Source organism: Lontra canadensis, unplaced genomic scaffold, assembly GCF_010015895.1.
Source record: "Lontra canadensis isolate GAN:19392208 unplaced genomic scaffold, GSC_riverotter_1.0 scaffold88, whole genome shotgun sequence".
Classification (NCBI taxonomy): Eukaryota; Metazoa; Chordata; class Mammalia; order Carnivora; family Mustelidae; genus Lontra; species Lontra canadensis.
The window spans coordinates 3,142,821-3,161,361 of NW_022631082.1; the positions used below are offsets into that span (position 1 = coordinate 3,142,821).

Sequence of the window (18,541 nt, forward strand, 5' to 3'; positions counted from 1 at the left end):
CACAAAAGGGCTTAAAATCCGCACCCTTAACTCAATGGGTCCCCCCAAAACAGAGGCTGAGCACTCTGAGGTGGTCCCCTAGAAGCTTCACTACGGCCCAGTGCTACACTGAGGCCTGCCAGCATCAGAAAACTCCCCCAGTTCCCTGAAGCCTCTTTTAAAGGCACCGGCAAGCACACCATGCCGTCTGTTAACTAGACCACAGTGCCCTGGACAAGGGAACTCACACCCCACTCAGCAGGGTCTCAGAAACTTCTACCACTCCAAAGAGCCAGTGCCATGTAAATGCAGTGGTTTTAACTCCCACAGCAAGCAAACACCTTACACCAATGCAACCACAGAAACCCCTTGGAAGGACTAAAGAAAAACGGTGCTATGGACACCAGTAAAAAAATTCAAAGACCAAAACTTCTTACCTAGGTCTAGAAAACGTTCGATTTTTTAAGACTATGGAAAAACAGCTGACTTTGCCTAAAAAGAACCTCTGACCTGAGCGTGAGCCTGCACCCCAGGGGATGACCCCGCCCACGTGAGGCCTTCTTACCCATTCCTCTGCCAAGGGGCTCGCCAAAGCTTCGAGACATTCCCATCTTGTTTCTGGCAAAGTCTCTCTCAAATCCTCCACCCATGACACGCTCCATCTCTGTGGAGAAAAACAGTACCCTAGGCCTTTCCAGGAATACCACCGCGTTCGACATAACAAAGGCACTACAGGTACACAACGGCCACCACCAAGTCAGGATGTTCACTCTTCCTTAAGAGAAACCATCATCCGCCCTCTTTTCCTTAGAAGTCACCTGAAGTGAATCCCTGAAAACTACCTACCTTTAATCCATTAAGGACTAACTAACAACTTCCACTAGAGCCCCCCAGCGCGGAAGGCACACCAAGCACCTGCTCCCACACCACGCACGAGGCGCGGGCGCGCGGGCGTCAAAGACAGGCTGCCAAGCCCGCACTCGCACGGACTTCCCCCGGCCCTGCCCCACCCAGGGCTCCCCACGCTGCGAGGAGTGCACGGAATCTTCACACCAGCCCGCAACATCACGCCCCTTCACAAAGAAAGAAGCTCAAATGCCTTAGTAACTTGTCTAAGGCCACATGCCTCGTGAAGGGGTGAGGCAAAGGCTGGAACCTAAGCCCAAGGCAAAACTCCATGCTCTACTGACACAGGCACATCCACACAGAACACAGAAACACGCCTGCGTGTACTGGGCCTTCTCTAACAGAGGTGGTTTCATCTACACACAGGTGTTGGTAGTAACCTCATTACTTTTTTCTACACTGAAATCAAGACTTATGTTTTGCAAAAGTCTCTTAATAAAAACAAAGGTCTTGGGCGCCTCGGTGGCTCAGTGGGTTAAGCCTCTGCCTCTGGCTCAGGTCATGATCTCAGGGTCCTGGGATCAAGTCCCGCATTGGGCTCTCTGCTTGATAGGGAGCCTGCTTCCTCCTCTCTCGTTCTCTGCCTGCTTCTCTGCCTACCTGTGATCTCTGTCAAATAAATAAATAAAATCTTAAAAAAAAAAAAAAAAAGTTCTTGGGGCGCCTGGGTGGCTCAGTGGGTTAAGCGTCTGCCTTCCACTCAGGTCATGATCCCAGGGTCCTGGGCTCCCCACCAAGCAGGGAGCCTGTTTCTGCCTCTCCCTCTCCCTCTGCCTGCTGCTCCCCCTGCATGTGCTCTCTCTGTCAAAAAAATAAATAAAATCTTTAAAATAAGTAAGTAAGTAAATAAAAACAAAGGTCTTTTAGCTTCTGTGGGAAAAGCCTTACCACAGCTGTCACCTGCTGGAGAAAGCCTTTGATGATCCCATCACTGGCTACTTCTTTCCTCTAAATCAAGACAAGATGTGTATCTTACTGTGTCTCCCTCCCACACCGAGAGGTCCTTGAAAAATCTAGTTAATCACGTTGCTCCTTAGAAATCAGGTAAACAAGTGCTATATAATGACCACCTTTTATTGCACAACTACCAAAAATGGTTACATGCAGCTCAAGTCCCTACACTTTCAAAGTGAACACGTCTACCAAAGGGGAGGAAGCAGGCTAGCCATCATGAATTACGCAGCAGAGGGGCACCTGGATGGCAGTCTCTTAAGCATCTGCCTTCGGCTCAGATCATGATCTTGGGGTCCTGGAATCAAGCCCTACATCAGGCTCCCTGCTCATCAGGGAGTCTGTTTCTCCCTGTCTGCCTCTGCGCTCCACCATTCGTGCTCACCCTAATAATAAAAGTAAAAATCTTAAAAAAACAACAACAAAAAAACAATGGTGCAGCTGCAATGATGAACTTGCTATCATAGTCTGAATCAACCCAACTGAACCGCGTAGGTTGGTGCCATGCCATCTGCCGAAAATGTAACCACCTTGCACAAGCTTGCGTGTGGTCAGTCCGCAGAAGGGAAATCCCAGAGTGGCACTCTTAAGGGACAATGCTCTGCTGTACTCCTTTAATTCCTTATCATAAAGAAGGCAGCACTCTGCCCCCTTGAGATAAGAAGTCACATGCAGGTATCAATTTGTCAGCAAAGGCCTCAGAACTCCTCTTCCCAAACAAAAAGAAAACTAAACAGAACTCGTCTTCCCAACTGTTAACAGGCTCTACAGTTCAGGGAACCCTCTGTGAAGTCCAACGAACTACCCAGAAAGAGAGTTCTCCAAGTCAAATATTGTGTCATATCACTGTCTGGCGCTCAATGACTTTTTAATTTGTAATTTTTAACATCCACGCTATCAGGACTTGACCTGTACTGCTGATTGGCCCTGAGAATGATTTCTAATTAGTCTGATGTCAACACCTACCACCCTGGTAGATACGTTTTGGTCACCAACTAAACATTAAATTAAATCCAAAACATCTTTATCAACTTTTCCTCTGATAAAGCTGATTGCACTCAAAGCTCAGAACGCAGCTCAAGCAGAAGTCGTCCCTGCTGTCTGCCGCAGCGGGTAATGAGGAAGGACTCAGAGTACCTGCATCTGAGAACATCTAAGAACAAGGCATCAAAACACATCCTCTCAGTGTGGCTCTCCAAGGGAATCAGCTCTTTGAACCTTTGATCACCAAGCCGAGAACTGTGACTGTGGCATTCCACCTGCCAGGTTACTGGGGGACTTTGCCCACATGGCTCAGCACATCCCCACCCCACCCCCATCCACATCTAAGCCACATCACTCCACTCCTCAGAGCAATAACCCCACCTCCTAATGACTCATCTGTTTTGAGTAAACACTTTACCAAGCCAGACTCCTCCAACTCTCACTTTTTATTAGAATTCCTATACACATTATGAGCTACAGGCTAGCCTGAAAGTACACTGGAAATGCAGACCTTTGTCTTCCATTCCTAATGGTGAGGACTTCCCTACTTCTTTTTATCATCATCTAGAACCAGGCAAACCCATGAAGGGCAGTTTAATCATCAGAATTTTCTTTCCAGTCTGACAGTTACAGTCTATCCTAGGCAGATAGATGCTCTCTTGCTGTCTTCACATTAAAGGATACCGCAGGTCAGCAAAGAAACATTTAAATGCAAAACATTAAGGACTTTCCATCCCAGGGAAGTTTAAGGGAAGCAACATCCCCACAGGTTGGGGAGAGGGGTGGTCAAAGAGTCAGCCAAACCCCAACGGATTTCAGAAACACAGTCTGCAGGGTTTCTCAAGGAACACTCTACAGCCCCGCTGAGAAGGGGCTGACGCCCATGCTGGAGGCAGTCCTGAAAAGGGCAGGATCACAGTGTGACTAAGAGCCAGGCTCTGGAGCCAGAGAGCCGGGATCCACATAAATCCCATTATTACTAGCCATGTGACCTTAGGCAAGGCACTCTGGGCCTCAGTTTCTGATGAAATGGTGATACAAGTACCTACAAATCATGTGGTTCTTGCAAGGACTAAATGAAAAACCAGTTACTATGATAATATATTTCTAAGTCGAAAGCTCTGTTAGATGTGAAGGACAGTACACCAAAATGTGCACTATGTAACTGCTAAATTAAATCAATGTCTCTGCTCACAACTCAGTTATCAGAGCAGATAATCAAGAGCTGATGCCATCCAGCACTCTGGGAAAGACAGGAATTTGCTCAAAAACCCCAAAGAAACTAAAACTAATCCCTTACACCTGAAGACAATTTTAAAGTGAGCAAAACATAACCACAGGTATCTACAGGATGATTGCTAGTGCTGGAGACAAAAAAGCTTTACTATTTTACTGGGTAATTATCGGGGAGGTTCGGAACACAGGACACACAGTTTAGTGACTAACGGGATTAACACTTACCTACTAGGAAGTCTGACTTCTGAAATACAAACTTGTGATTTTAATAACACTTAAGGCAATTCAGAGACATCTAATTCAATAGAAAAGTGGAAGGGGCAATTATTCATTAAAAATGGGTGTGCTGCCTCAAGGACACCCAAGAGACAACAGCGAGCAGGGGCAGGTGAAAGCAGGAAGGTGGCATGACACTTACCATTTATTCTGCCCATGTTCATCCCTGATCCAAATCGACCCATGTTTTCCATACCGCCACCAAAAGGTCCCTCCATGCCTGCAAGAGACATTCCCATTTAAGTACCATTCCAATGACACCGCTTACACTAATCAGGAGAAGAAAGATGTTTTCACAAGTTTCACCCTGAGCATTTCCTGCCAGGAATTTCCTTACGTAGTGTAAGGGCTTTTGGGGAAAAAATGCTAGTCCCCTGCCTAAAAATCGCCATCATCAAAAAGCTAATCTGATCCAACCCCTTTAACAGACAAGCAAAGAGAGGCCCAGAGAGATGGAGTGATTTGCCCAAGGTCACAGAGCTAGTTAGTGAGAAAGCCAGAACCAAAAGCCAAGATACGGGTGCTGGAAAAACTGATGGGTATTTCTAGGCTCAGACTTTTTGGAAAACAAAGAGAGAATTCATGCAAGGCTAAGGGAAAAGAGAAAGGTGAGAGAAAACCATACCTAAAAGTGATTACATTTGTACTTCATTTTAAATCTCTTACCTCCCATTTTATTTATTCCAAATCCTATGCCTTCCATTCCCATTCCTTAAAAAGAAAAAGTCAATGCAAACTAAAATTATGTCAAAGCAGTAACGTTTGAACTTAAAAAGCACAAGAAATTCCACATCAGCAAATGAACAAAAAATACCCTGGTTATGTATATATTTTAATTGTCAAGGAAAAGGGGGACGGGAGGGGGTCTACCATCTCACCTGTCAAATTATCACGTTCCAAGAAACTATGTCTTTAACAAAAGACTTTAACAAAATAATCACATGACTCAAAATTCTTTAGGGCCCACAAACAGTTTTAATAAATAACCAAGTCAGACCACTTTAAACACGATATATAATCACAAACTGAACACTCACTTTTTGAGAAGTTTATTTTAGGGAATCTAAGTTTAAAAATCTCTTTTTAAAGATAAAATTCCCTAAATAAAAAGCAGTTCCTAAAGACACTGAGGCTTCCCTCCCCACCATCCCTTTCTTCTTAGGCATTAGTCAGGGCTCGGGGGCGGGGGCAGGACACTCATAGGGCCAAGCGAGAGGATGGTCCAGGGTGCTGAGGTAAGCCCAGAGTTTAATCTGGGAGGGAGACAAGGGATATGCAGAACTAACAAGTAGCAGGGTGAAGGGACATCCATCCTGCAACTCAAAGGATTTCAAGAGAGACCTAAGTCTGTGGTGATAAAAATGAAGTCATTCTTAATAGTATATAAATGCCTCATTGCACAGAATGAAAATGCTAAACAATTTAAAGTCTATTCTCACAGAGCTTTCATTCACCAATTATTGCTCACCTTCTTGAGCAAAGACACACACTGAACACCATGCCTCTGCAGCCTGTGGCAGCTATGCTGTCCTGTAATGAGGCCCTCCACGCCTTTTTATATCCATCAATGCCTCTACCATAGTCTAGAAGCCGTATCCACACCAGGCAAGAGTCCAAGGGGTGTCTGCGTAACGTAACAGACTGGCAGTGTTGTGGTCCCATGGTCAGAGACCTATAGTCTCTGTCACTAACTGATGGTGTGACCTTGAGCAAGACCAACTCTCTGGCTTGTCTCCTCTTATCAAACAGCTTAACTACCTCGGCTCGGAAGGTCATGAAAGGCTAAATTGCAACGTATAAGTAACTTTAGAAAAAAAGGATTCAATTCAGTAAAAATATAAAATACCGCTTTTATCAAAATGAATCAGATAAATAAGGAGGGAGTTCTGCCCCAATGAAATCTTTATTCCATTTGAAGTACTCAATGTCCAATTATCCCGATAGTTCACCTGAGCTAACTAACTTGCCCAGACACCTCCAAAGCACGCTGTCGTTCTCACCTGCGGGTCCTAGGTTTCCCATGCCAATGCCTTTATTCAGGTGATTGGCATCAATCGGCTGTCCTCCTGGGCCTAGCCCCATACCAATACCACCAAGTCCATCTGAAAAGAAAAGAGAAAGTTCTAAGTGTAGAGTCCGCTTAGAAAACCGTAACCTTCCAAGGGAAAAGGTCTTTTTCTACTGTGTTGTAAATGTCACACTCCATTCCCATCCTCCCACCTCCACAAGCAAACCCAGGACCTAATTCATATTTGGGGGCTGCCCCTTCCAAGACAGAACTTCTCATATGCAGACTGGAGTTTGTGATATATATAAAACAAGGACAAGTGAAAATCAGTTACTTGAAAATTACAGAGAATGAACCACCCAAATGTAAGAATCACGTATACTTATTTGTTTCCCTAAATCTCGAAATGAGAAATGCTTGATTTAAAAAGGCTATTAAAGCGATGCATAGGTAGACAGCTCAGTCGGTTAAGCATCTGCCTTCGGCTCCAGGTAGATCAAGTCCTATACCAGGCTCCTTGCCAAGCAAGGAGTCTGCTTCTCCCCCTGCTTGTGCTCATGCTCTCTCACTCTGGCAAACAAATAAATAAAATCTTTTAAAAATAAAATTAAGAGGCACCTCAGTGGCTCAGTGGGTTAAGCCTCTGCCTTCGGCTCGGGTCATGATCCCCGAGTCCTGAGATCAACAAGCCCCGCATCGGGCTCGCATCAGGCTCTCTGCTAGGCGGGGAGTCTGCTTTCCCCTCTCCCTCTCTGCCTACTTGTGATCTCTGTCAAATAAATAAATAAAATCTTAAAAAAAAAAAAAATTTTAAATAAATAAATAAATAAATAAAATTTAAAAGGCGATTAAGGACATCGGGTGGCCAGCAGCACAAATGTGCCCAATCTCCACCTCCCAACCTTGAGCCCGAAGGACTTTCCCAAGAAAAAACAATGCTATAAGCCAGCCAATTAACGTACTGGTCATATAGCATTCTCTGACTCCACTGTGGGCCATTTTCTTTCTTTCTTTCTTTCTTTTTTAAATTTCATTTACTTATTTGACACAGAGAGAGAGAGAGAGAGAGATCGCAAGCAGGCAGAGAGGCAGGCAGAGAGGGGGAAGCAGGCTCCCCGCTGAGCAGAGAGCTGGATGTGGGGCTCGATCCCAAGATCATCCCAGGCAAAGGCTAAACCCACTGAGCCACCCAGGCGCCCTGTGGGCCATCGGCCATTTTCTTAAGAGTGAAGCTAGTGTTCTCTGCTGCCCAGAGAGTTTCCTAACCTGTGGCTCAATACCCAGCCCACCCTCAACTTCACGCTCCACAAACAAGCCAGCAAAGCAAGAATACAGACCAGTCTCTAAACAGCCAACAAAACCTCATGGTGTAAGACACCTGCGCCACTCTCAGTGACCTTGGTCAGAGACTTAAAACACTACAGGGTGAGATATTTTTAAATGGAAACCAAGTTCATTAAAAAAAAAAAAGAAAAAAACACAAAAAATCCTGATACCAGTTCCCAGAAAATCTATTGAACAGCTCTGTTTTTCAAATGCATAGAAACAGCAGCAAGGGATCACAGAGATCACCAAGGTTACTTACTCCCCAAAGCAGTCTCTGAAATGTGCTAGGAGACCAAAAGTCATGGATAATAGGCTCCCTGGGGCCCAGGGTGTGCCAGCCCGGGCTCCCAAAGAGCCCTTGTCCCACCTCCTCTAGGCATAAAAGTCAACAAGAACCATCGCCCTGACCCTTGGGTGACCACTGCCAACTGGTCACACTGATTAGGACAAAGAAAGGTGGTCCTTCTCTAAAAAATTTAAATTTCAACAGAAGCCACCTTCTACTCTTGAAGCCACTGACATCTCCTCAAAACCCACCTCCATTATGCTTCCACAATGTTAAACTACAAAGGCACTCGGTTTTTGTTTATTTTTTTAAGATGTTATTTGACAGAGAGAGATCACAAGCTGGCAGACAGGCAGGCAGAGAGAGGGGGAAGCAGGCTCCCCGCCGAGCAGAGAGCCCGATGCGGGGCTCGACCCCAGGACCCCGAGCCTGACCCGAAGGCAGAGGCTCAACCCACTGAGCCACGCAGGCGTCCCCCACCCCCCCAGCAAAGGGATTCTTATCAGTGTTCTAGTCTAGGCTCCCATTCAATTCTATCTGACCTGGGCCTTAGGCGTGAGTCCCTCTCCATAAACAGTCCCTGGCCCCCAAAACAGATCCACCCCAACTGCCCCACCGGGAAGAAGTTCTCCCAATCCAGCATAAGCAAGCCCTCCTCTCCTGCCACTTAACCACCAGCTTCGTCCTGAGTCCCCCGCACTCCTGCTGCTAGAAGCACTCACTCTCGCCGCTTGCCTATGCTCGGGTTTCACTCAGCCCTGTGGGCTTGCCAGAAAACATGCCTAGGGCTTCACTAACGTGCACCATCTCCATCTGTGAGGTGACCAGTCACCTAGTCTTGCCTGTTGGCGATGTTCACCTGCATGTTTCGAGTGACCCTGTATAAAAACCTAGACTGTTGTACTTCCCATACCGTACGATGCATCCGAAGTGTGTAGCTGGCGGGGTCTAGTTCAGCCGGAGTTGCGTACTACTACCGCCGCCACCTCGTTCTGAAACGCTGTCATCGCCTCGAAAACAAGTCTCCAGTTACCCTTCTCCCCAGGCACCACTACCCTACTTTCTGTCCACGGATTCACCCATTCTGAGGATTTCCTGCAGACGGGGTCCAGGTCCAGCCACGCTGTGGCGCTCTCTAGTACTTCGTTCCTCTGTAGGACTAACACCCCGTTCTATACATTTACCACTTACTCACTGACCACCTGCAATCACGCTGCTAGGAACACCTGTATGTCAGGTTCTCTGGGGCTGCAGTTTTCAGGTCTCTGGCGTATACCTAAGAATGGCACTGTTGGGCCATAAAGTATAACCAATCTCTTCTGAACCCCAAGTGCAATTTGGTTTTAATTTCCTTTGCAGTTCCTGGTTCTTCCTTTCACAGAACACTTTAAAAACGCCCTACTACACGCTCTAGGATGTCGTCTGCCTTACCACAAAGTAATCCTAACAACCTTTCCTAAGCTGTGACTCTGTTCATTCTGTACCCTGAGAAATCTATAGAAAAACAAAAACCAAATCCTTTTTGAAGCTTTCCCTCAAGAATCATGAAGAGAATTACAGAATAACACCACACAAGCTCGAGGGTAAATGTAATTTTCTGGGTTTGGTTTTTTTGTTTTTTGCTTTTTTTTTTTAATTTTATTTATTTATCTGAGATAGCAAGAGCTAGCACAAGTAGGGAGAAGCAGCAGGCTCCCCCTCTGAGCAGGGAGCCTGGTGCAGATTCCTCCTGGACCTGAGCTGAAGGCAGATGCTTAACCTACTGAGCCACTTGGGTGTCCTTTCTGGCTGATACTAATCAAATTCAAAACCTAAGCCACACTGAGACTACTTACGGGGAAGTTGCTGTGGACGCTCAGGAGGGAAAAAATCTCCCTTTGGTAAGGCCCTCTCATCCTGAAAAGAAAGGTAATAAATGTTAGTATTCCTTAAAGCACAGCTTTGCAAGAGCAAAAGATGGAAACAACTCCCAACAACAGAGAAACAGCTAGAAAATTACGGTCCACCTATGCCATGGAATAACATGTAAGTATAAAAAAAAAATTATAGAAAAATACCTTTTGTGTAAAGGAGGGAAGGATAAAAATATACATCCATGTTTCTATGGGGAATGAATGGGAACGGGGTACAAAGTAAGGGCAAGACTCTCACACTGTATCCCTTTCATGCTTTTTGACTTTTGGGTCATATAAAGCAATTATCTACTCAAAAAACCAAACTGATGTTTAAGGTAACTACAATACCTCTTCACAGTTCCTTTTTTCTTTGTGAATTTGAGCCCTACCTAGATAGTCCTCAGCATGTTCCAGTCATGCTTGTATGAATTCATTATGCCCCACGGCACAGCCACGGCAGGGCTAAAGGTGATCACTGAAGTGCTTCAAAAGCAGCTCAAAGGCTGTCTGAATTAGACTGAGTACGGTCACAACATACACGACACTGGCTCAACGTCCTAATGCAATACTAGGAAAAGTAGAAGTCAACATACAAAACCGATCACTTCCTTAAAGCAGGACACTCAACTGACCACCTGCCCATGCCAAAAAGAGGCAAGCACACAAAGGATAAGCACCCCAAGAGCTGCACAAGCGAGCAAAAAGTGCTCAGGAATTTGCTCATCATACTGTACACCCTATTTAGTGCAGATTGATCCATAACTACTGCAGAAGGCCTGTGTCCGCTGTAAGTCATCTCTTATTTTTGCTAGACTTGTTTGAATATGTTGTGCAGGAGGAGACCCTATTAACTTACCATTTTCACGTGCATTGGTCTATCAAATAGCAGTTGACCATTAAACATAGCTGATATTACAATTAAGGTTATTTCTTGCAATTCTAAAAACATGCGCAGCAAGAGAGAAATACAGAAGGAAAAAATACTCCAACTGCTAACAGCCCCTCTAAACAGTGAACTTAGGAGTTTTGGTTTTTCATTATACTTACAAAATATCTGTTTCTATAATAAGCATAAATGCAAAAATAAACAGAACTCAGGGCTGTGCAGGGGAGTAAATGTCGGCTTATGCCTCAGGTGCAGAGCTTTGTTCGCATAACCTGAACTTCTCACCAGGCCATCTTCCTCTGTACCAGCATGAGTTTTCTGGAGGAGTCCACTGGGCCAGGTACCCCACCCTTTCTTGAACTACCATGTTTTCTGGGTAAGATACACAGTAACAGCCTTATCTGAGTTTAGTGACTGTGTTCATGTGTGACATTTTCCGCTGTAACTACAAAGATATAACTCTAGGGTCAGAGAGAAATGCTGCTTCTAGCATGAGGTCAACTCATTGGAGAAATAGGGCCTAGGACTGATACATGAAATAACAATGGAATTTCTCTCCAGAGGCACATTCTTTATAGACATCTCCCTTCAAACCAAACTTCTCTAAAAAGAGAACACTGGAAAAGATCACTCGTGGACATGTGCCTCTTTTTCTCTCTATGCGGTACTGACTGAATCAATTCCATCACAAGAACTTTTAAACTCCACAGTAACGCCATTCCCTCCAGCCACTTAGGAAATATTAATAAAGTTACCACCTTCCCCCAAAAAACCTATATCGTTAATACAACATTAGGCCAAATTGTTCACCCAAGAGTTGAATTCTGATAAAAGGATACATATAGCCTGCACAGCTTCAATGGACTGTTCAAAAGTAACAGTGCCTATTCCACGACTCTTTCCATCTTTATCCTCAAGAATGTCTGCTCGGACCACCACACCAGCCATACTAAATACTTCCTTCAGTTTCTTCCAGCCAACTTTATAATCCAGCTGATCAAGAGAAAGGAGAGAAAATCCTCAATGCAGACATCTTTAGAAAAAACATTTTCACTGTATAAGCACAATATGCTTTGGTTGGAAACAAACATCTAAAAATAACACATTATTTTTATTACACTGGGCACAGGCTCAGCCAACAGAGCACGCAGCTCTTCATCTTGGGAGGCATGAGTGCAAGCCTCACGCTGGGTGGAGAGTGTACTTAATAAAAGTGATAATATATAATAAATAAATAAAAATAAATAAATAGGGGCGCCTCAGTGCCTCAGTCGGTGAAGCAACTGCCTTCCGCTCAGGTCGTTTCTCACGACCCTGGGATGAGCCTCACAGCAGGCTCTCTGCTCAGCAGGGAGCCTGCTTATCCCTGTCCTTCTGCCCTCCCACCCGGAAATTACCCTCTCCCGAACAAATAAAATCTAAATAAATAAATAAAATGTCACAAAAACTTATCACCTACAGTACAATTTTTTAGACAGGATTATGAAGCCTGGTCTTAACGGCTATTCACTGTCTCTTTTCTCTAAAAGAACAGGTCAACTCACCTCATACCTTTCAAATTAATGCTTACTTTGTGAAACATTAAAAAAAATTTTTTTTAATTTTTTTTAAGACCTTATTTGACAGAGAGAGCGAGCGAGAGGGGAATATAAGCAGGGGAAGTGACAGAGGGAGAAGCGGGATTCCTGCTGAGCAGAGAGCCCGAAGCGGGACTTAATCCCAGGACCCTAGGATCATGACCTGAGCAAAAGGCAGAGGCTTAACTACTGAGCCACCCAGGCACCCCTAAGAAAAAATTTTTTTCTTTTTTTGGTTTACCATCATCCTCCCCAACTCACTTTCCTTTAGTTCCCCTTGCAAATAGAAAGGGTATTACCTTTCACCCCAGACACAAGAGGGAGGGAAATGTCAGCCTTGCTCATATACTTTTTTGACGGGCACCTAAATAAACCCACAGGGAATGCAGACTCAGCTGCCACTTCTGTAACCAGCAAATTCAGTAAACACGGCCCCAAAAGGACCATGGTCAGGCCTGTGACTTATCACTGCAGTGGTCACTATGGGACAAAGTCCAACTTCAAATTTTTTTAACAGATCAAGAAGAGAACATAACCCTTTTTCCTTAAGATTTTATTTATTTACTTATGAGAGTTGGGGGAGGGAGAGCACAGTGAGCAAGAGCGAGAGAGAGAGAGAAAGAGAGAAGCAGACTCCCCGCTAAGAAAGGAGCCCAACGCAGAGTTCGATCCCAAGGCCCTGAGAGATCACGACCTGAGCAGCAGTCCAAAGTCAGATGCCTAACCAAGCCACCTAGGCACCCCAAGCATAACCCTCTTTTTAAAATTTTTTCCTCTCAAACAGAAGAATGACTTTCACGACATATTGACAAGATGATTTCATAAAGTTCTGATTTTCTACTTTAGACAGTATTTCCATTTACTTACATTTGCTACAAATACTGTGCTTCCAAGTCTTCCAGCCTGCAATGCATGGATAATCTCATTTGGGATGTTAGGATTATTTAGGATACTGGGTGGGATATTAATCATTCCTGGGCCACCTGGTCCCATACCCATCCCACCGGTCGTAGCCATCACCTTTTGCATTGCTCTCCTGGCATGTTCACCATCAGGATCCTAAAACAAGCACAGAAGTGTTAGATTTAACTGACCCAGTGACACCTAAGACCATGATCTCACAAAAAGTGATATTCCCAAAACTCCAGAGATTGAGAAGTCGTTGGAAAGCATGTCTCGAAATCTATAACAAGAAATCCAAATGAACTCAACCAGCAGGCTAGGAAGAGTTCCAGCCAAAGGAATAGGAGGAAAGAAGTGTGTAAAATTTAGCTCCCAACTTAACTAAAAAAAAAAAGGGGGGGGAGGGCGAAGGGAGTGGTTTGATGACAGAATTAGTTGGTAGAACACAGAACACTTCCAGATGGAAATAAGATCTTCACAGGCTTGGTATAGTTGAATCTCACTAATTTTCAATGGGATTTTGTAATTTCTGATAACCCCATCAGTGATTTTTTTTCCAAAGTTTGAAAACGCAGTTCTACATCACCGAGGTACTCCAGTCCTTCACGTTTTTCAGGCGTTTGATTCGTGTTAAGGTCTGAACAGGTTTATGAAACTCTGGCATTGGCACTAGTCTTCAACTTTTTGCCCTTTCATGTGTCTCTTCAACACACAGAAACCTTAAACCCTAACATGCTTTCCTGAGTTCTGAATATACTCATCTTCCTTTAAGATGTCAACATAAGTCAGGGAGCACTCTAACTAATCAACAAAAACTTCCCTCTTCCTCAAGGGAGAAAAGATAATCTGGTTTGGATTAGATATCAAAGTAGATTAATGATAAATTCACTTTAGAGAAGAAAAAAGATTGGCTAGGTAAGAGCAGGGTTCAGGATGGGTAAAACTGGAGGCACAGAATCCCTTAACACGCATACGTACACCCCATGGGCTCGGTCTGAGCACCCCTGAAAAAAAAACAAGGCAGGCTGCTCTAAGACAAATGAGACGTTAGGAAGGCAGTAAGCGGTTGCTGAGGATGTGCTCGGCCACTATTCCAAAGTTCTTACAGGAGTGACTACTGCAGCCTGACTGACCCTCTTCATTAAAAATAACAAGCTGGTCTGCTCCATAAAATGTAGTGAAGGAATATTTCTGTCTTTTCCTAATTCCAAACAGGGACAACTCGACAATTATAAATGGTATCCACATTGTTTCAAGAGCTTACTTCTTTGACTTTCAGTGGTCTTCCACTCAGACTATGCTTGTTTAGAACTTCGGCAGCTTTTTTCATGCTTTCTTCCATCTTGAATTCAACAACGCTATGAAGAGTCAAAAGGAGATGAGTGAAACCAGTCCTACAATTTAGGAGGCTCAATTGCCAGTAAGTAACTAGACAATACTTACGCACATCCCTTTGGAGGAAGCCACAGACCAGTCAGAAGAGCAAGGAAAGGGGGAAAAAAAAGAAAAGAAAAACATAGTAAATATCAATGACAGTTACATAAATTACAAATATGATTTATGTAACAAAGTTAGTTTTTAAATTAACCCTTCTAAGGGGAAGCTCACAGGAATGTCTTGCCTTGCCTTCCTCATTAAAAGCTGGACTCCTCATTATCTCCTCTGCCTGCACATTACCAGCATTGCACTATAGTTACTGAAGTTGTAATAAGCAGACCTAAATTCAGGTTCTCCAAGAAATCACACAAACTTTAGATCTGCTTCTCTGTACTCAAATCAATTCCTTATCATACTCCTCCTAAATCCATCCCTTCCATAAATTAAAGCTCATCCTTTGATTATTCTAAGCCATTCTATTGCACAACAAAATAATTTATTTTCTCTTTAAACTAGGCCAATTTTAAACGTTCAGGTTTTAATATTTGTTTTACAGTTTACTGGCACAAAGGCGACTTTTCGGAATCTTTGGTTCACACAACTTTCAAATTCAGCAAACGACCAAGAGTAACATTTTCTAGACAAAAACACACGTTTTACATTAATATACCACCGCTAAAATTCCATGCATAATTCACACACAGCCAATTCCTCTGTTAACAAAGAGACAATGCTGCTATTGGTCCCCAGTTATCCAAATTGGGCATCCAAACAGAATACCAAAAAGCTCTTTGGCCAGCCATTTGGAAAAGCGGGACTCCCGTTTGCAAATCCCCTCCCACCCCACTCAAATGTTTGGCAAAATCAAACATAGCTACTGTAACGTGAGCACTCACTGCCTTCCTGATTTCATTCGATTCCACGCCACCATACAGTTACATTTTTCAAGTAGTAAATCCACAGAAGAAATTCTCTCAGACACTTACCCTTGACTTTCCTTCAGCGTCCATTAAGAGCTCCACGTATGTTACCTCACCAACTACAAATCAGTTTCCAGACGACACATAAACCAAGGGAGAAAAGCCAAGAAAACAATGGGAATTTAGAACAATCATCAGCAACCTTGTATGGAGCCTCTGCCTTATAAGAAAGCCCAGAAACACTCCATATTCTCTAAACCACCAAACTAGGCATTACAGGTGTGCAGTAAAAGTAGGTGAGACTCATTAACAATTATGTCCTTGATTTTCCTCCCACCACAAACAAGCTATTGCCACAGATTTCCATATCACCTTCCCTATCTGAAATACTCACTCATGACTAGAGGCAATCCAAATCTATAGGAAAGAAGTCTGCGTGCTTCACTTTTTTTGAGGAAGGGAGGCAAACGTTTTACACAATATACTTTCACAGTGAAAGCAGGTAAGCAGCGCACAAGCTGCAAAGCCACTAAACTGAGCTCAAATACTAACTACAAGGCCGTTCAAGTGTGTATATGCTCAAAGGCGCCACGTGGTGTGGCCGGCCATACGGGTACAACCCGTGCGACTGCACATGGCCCTGCACTTAGGAGGGCCACGCACTTAGTTTAATCCTCTGATGTTAATCTTGAAATCCTTAATATTTTAACAAGAGGCCTCCCGTTTTCATTTTGCATGGGGCCCCACAAAATCTGTAGCTGGCCCTGCACATGGCACCAAGCTCCAGAACTGCCAGAAGTAAGATGTTCCGATATCTGATCATAAACCAGAGCAGCATCTGGATTCTCTTCAGTGGATTAATAAGCCAGGCTTTTTTTCTTCCTGCTTTCTCAACCTCCCCCATTGAAAGACACAGATAAATGCAAATGTAGAGCTCAGTTTGCAACTAGACAAGTTAAGATTCACATAATTCTGAACTACACGGGGTGGGGGGCAGAAAATAAAGCATTTCAAAAGATTTCGCAGATTTTCCTCAAGGTTTGGATTGCCAATTCATGACCACCATGACCAGATGTTAGAACCCATCAAGAAGACAACCACCAAAATGGCTGCTGAACTTGAAGATGGCACAAAAAGAACAGAAATTTAGTGTTAACTTGGAGAAAACAATCCCTTAAGCACGCTCTCCAGAGTCAAGAAAGTGCTTCTGTCCTCAGGAATATCCTTTTTTGTTTTTTAAAGGATGATTTATGATGGTAAAGCCTTCTCCAATTCTGTATTCAAGTTTGGTTCAACAGTACAAGGGTAAAAGTAAACTTCTTAATGGCCTCAAGTCGCGCCTATTCTAATTCCTTTGCTCAAAGGAATTCGAATTATGAGGATTTTAAAATAATAGCAAGGGAAGATTTAAACGTAAGATAAAATTACTTTTAAAATAAAATTAACAATTTTAAGGGCATATTTATTACTAATATATCTGCACTGCAGCTGACAACATGAAGGACAAGTGTTCAAAGTCACCTCCCCTTGCCCTTTCTTGGAATGTTACAGAACCAAACCAGCACTTTGCACAAAACAGGAAGGAGAGAGAATCAGTGCAAAGAAATGAAAAAAAGAAATAGGGACTGGTATAATTTAACTTTTGGAGGATGCACTCCAGTTGGGCAAAAAGAAAATGAACACAGCCAAGGGACAGACATACAAATTGGCTTTATTTTAATCTTACAAAAGTAAAGCGATTCCAAAAAAGGTGCAGCCATTCCTGAGGCCATGTTTTTAAAAAGCCATTCATTTCAACAGCAGCAGCCATTTGAGGACCAACAGCCTTATCTCCACTTTGATAAAATGCCAAATAGTGTCAATACAGTGAAGAGACCTCAAATTTATTTTCTACAAGCTGTTAAATACCATCTAGTAACCTTAAAAATGAATCATCACAATATCTAACTCAAGACAACTGTAACTATGTTGTCGGAATTCAAATACTGTTGCATTTTTAAGTTTCTAGTCTGTGTCCATAAAGCTGTCACTGACTGCAACCTAGACACCAAGCAAGTTCAAACCAAACTTTTTTTTTCCCAAAAAGCTAGGTTTAGAAATTGGGACTTTTTCCACCTAACAGTCTAGTGATGGCACACATCCAACTTCAATCCTCTGCACCAAAACTTTGCTTAAAATATCCCTTTTTGTGTTTCCCCAAATGGCATCGTTGTTTGGTAAAAACAAAAAATTTACATTTAAAAAACCCTCCATCCTATCAGGTTAGCCACAGGTTAGGCAGCTGCTGTGGCTCTAGCATGAGTAATAGTGTTCCCAAAGGGAGCATCAATAATAACCAGGTCCCTCATACATTCCCAACCTCTACCCTGAGAGTCCACATCAATTCAGAGATGTAAGCAAATCAGGGTTACAGGACCTGCAGGAAGTGCTAGTTCATACTTCCCTGTAGGAGGATACTAGCAGACCACCTCTCTGTTAGTTCTACAATATTAAAACAAAAGACCTGTTTAGTGTAGTCAGTACAACTAGCAACAAAACACTGAAGGTGAAATTTGCCACCTAGTCTGGTCACATCCAAAGAAAGGAAGTTTAAAAGACCAAATCAACCAGAGCACACGAGTTAGGACTGAGAGGCAGAGTTAATAAACTGGTAGCAGCAACAGTCTCGCCCAAATGGAATTCTCAGGTTATTGATGGAAAACTACTGTTGCTCCTCTCCCTTCCTAGACATGGATGGGATCTAGGGAATCCCAAAAGAAGGTTCTAGGAAATTCTACTGCAGCTCTGAATATCAAAACATCTAAATGAAAGAACTAAAACTGTAAAATCTAATGCCCAATGTTTTCACCTACCTTGATTTTAAAATACTTCAACAAATCACCTTTAACCAACATTTACATGATTAAAAACACCGCCTCAAGCATAAAACACATCAAGAGGATAAGCAGAATGAACAAGTAACCCAAAAAGAGTCAGGTGGTCACTCGGAGCTACTGTGATTTAACACACCTGCACATATTTTTGTAACAAA

General features: G+C 43.4%; 1 protein-coding gene across 11 annotated transcripts in view; it reads right to left on the reverse strand.

Moving 5' to 3' along the window:
• HNRNPM (heterogeneous nuclear ribonucleoprotein M) overlaps nucleotides 1-18,541 on the reverse strand; it is a 41,192-nt gene that overhangs the window by 8,166 nt on the left and 14,485 nt on the right. For 2 of the 11 annotated variants that reach the window (XM_032883798.1, XM_032883795.1), the window contains exons 3-13: nucleotides 15,577-15,629; nucleotides 14,657-14,664; nucleotides 14,478-14,571; nucleotides 13,178-13,369; nucleotides 11,573-11,726; nucleotides 10,704-10,753; nucleotides 9,788-9,848; nucleotides 6,333-6,434; nucleotides 4,999-5,043; nucleotides 4,475-4,552; nucleotides 545-643 (exon numbers count right to left, since the gene is read on the reverse strand). In XM_032883798.1, the coding sequence (XP_032739689.1) occupies nucleotides 545-643; nucleotides 4,475-4,552; nucleotides 4,999-5,043; nucleotides 6,333-6,434; nucleotides 9,788-9,848; nucleotides 10,704-10,753; nucleotides 11,573-11,726; nucleotides 13,178-13,369; nucleotides 14,478-14,571; nucleotides 14,657-14,664; nucleotides 15,577-15,629 (936 nt within the window). The remainder of the gene's footprint in view (nucleotides 1-544; nucleotides 644-4,474; nucleotides 4,553-4,998; nucleotides 5,044-6,332; nucleotides 6,435-9,787; nucleotides 9,849-10,703; nucleotides 10,754-11,572; nucleotides 11,727-13,177; nucleotides 13,370-14,477; nucleotides 14,572-14,656; nucleotides 14,665-15,576; nucleotides 15,630-18,541) is intronic. The other 9 variants (XM_032883802.1, XM_032883799.1, XM_032883803.1 and 6 more) reach the window with 7 other exon arrangements.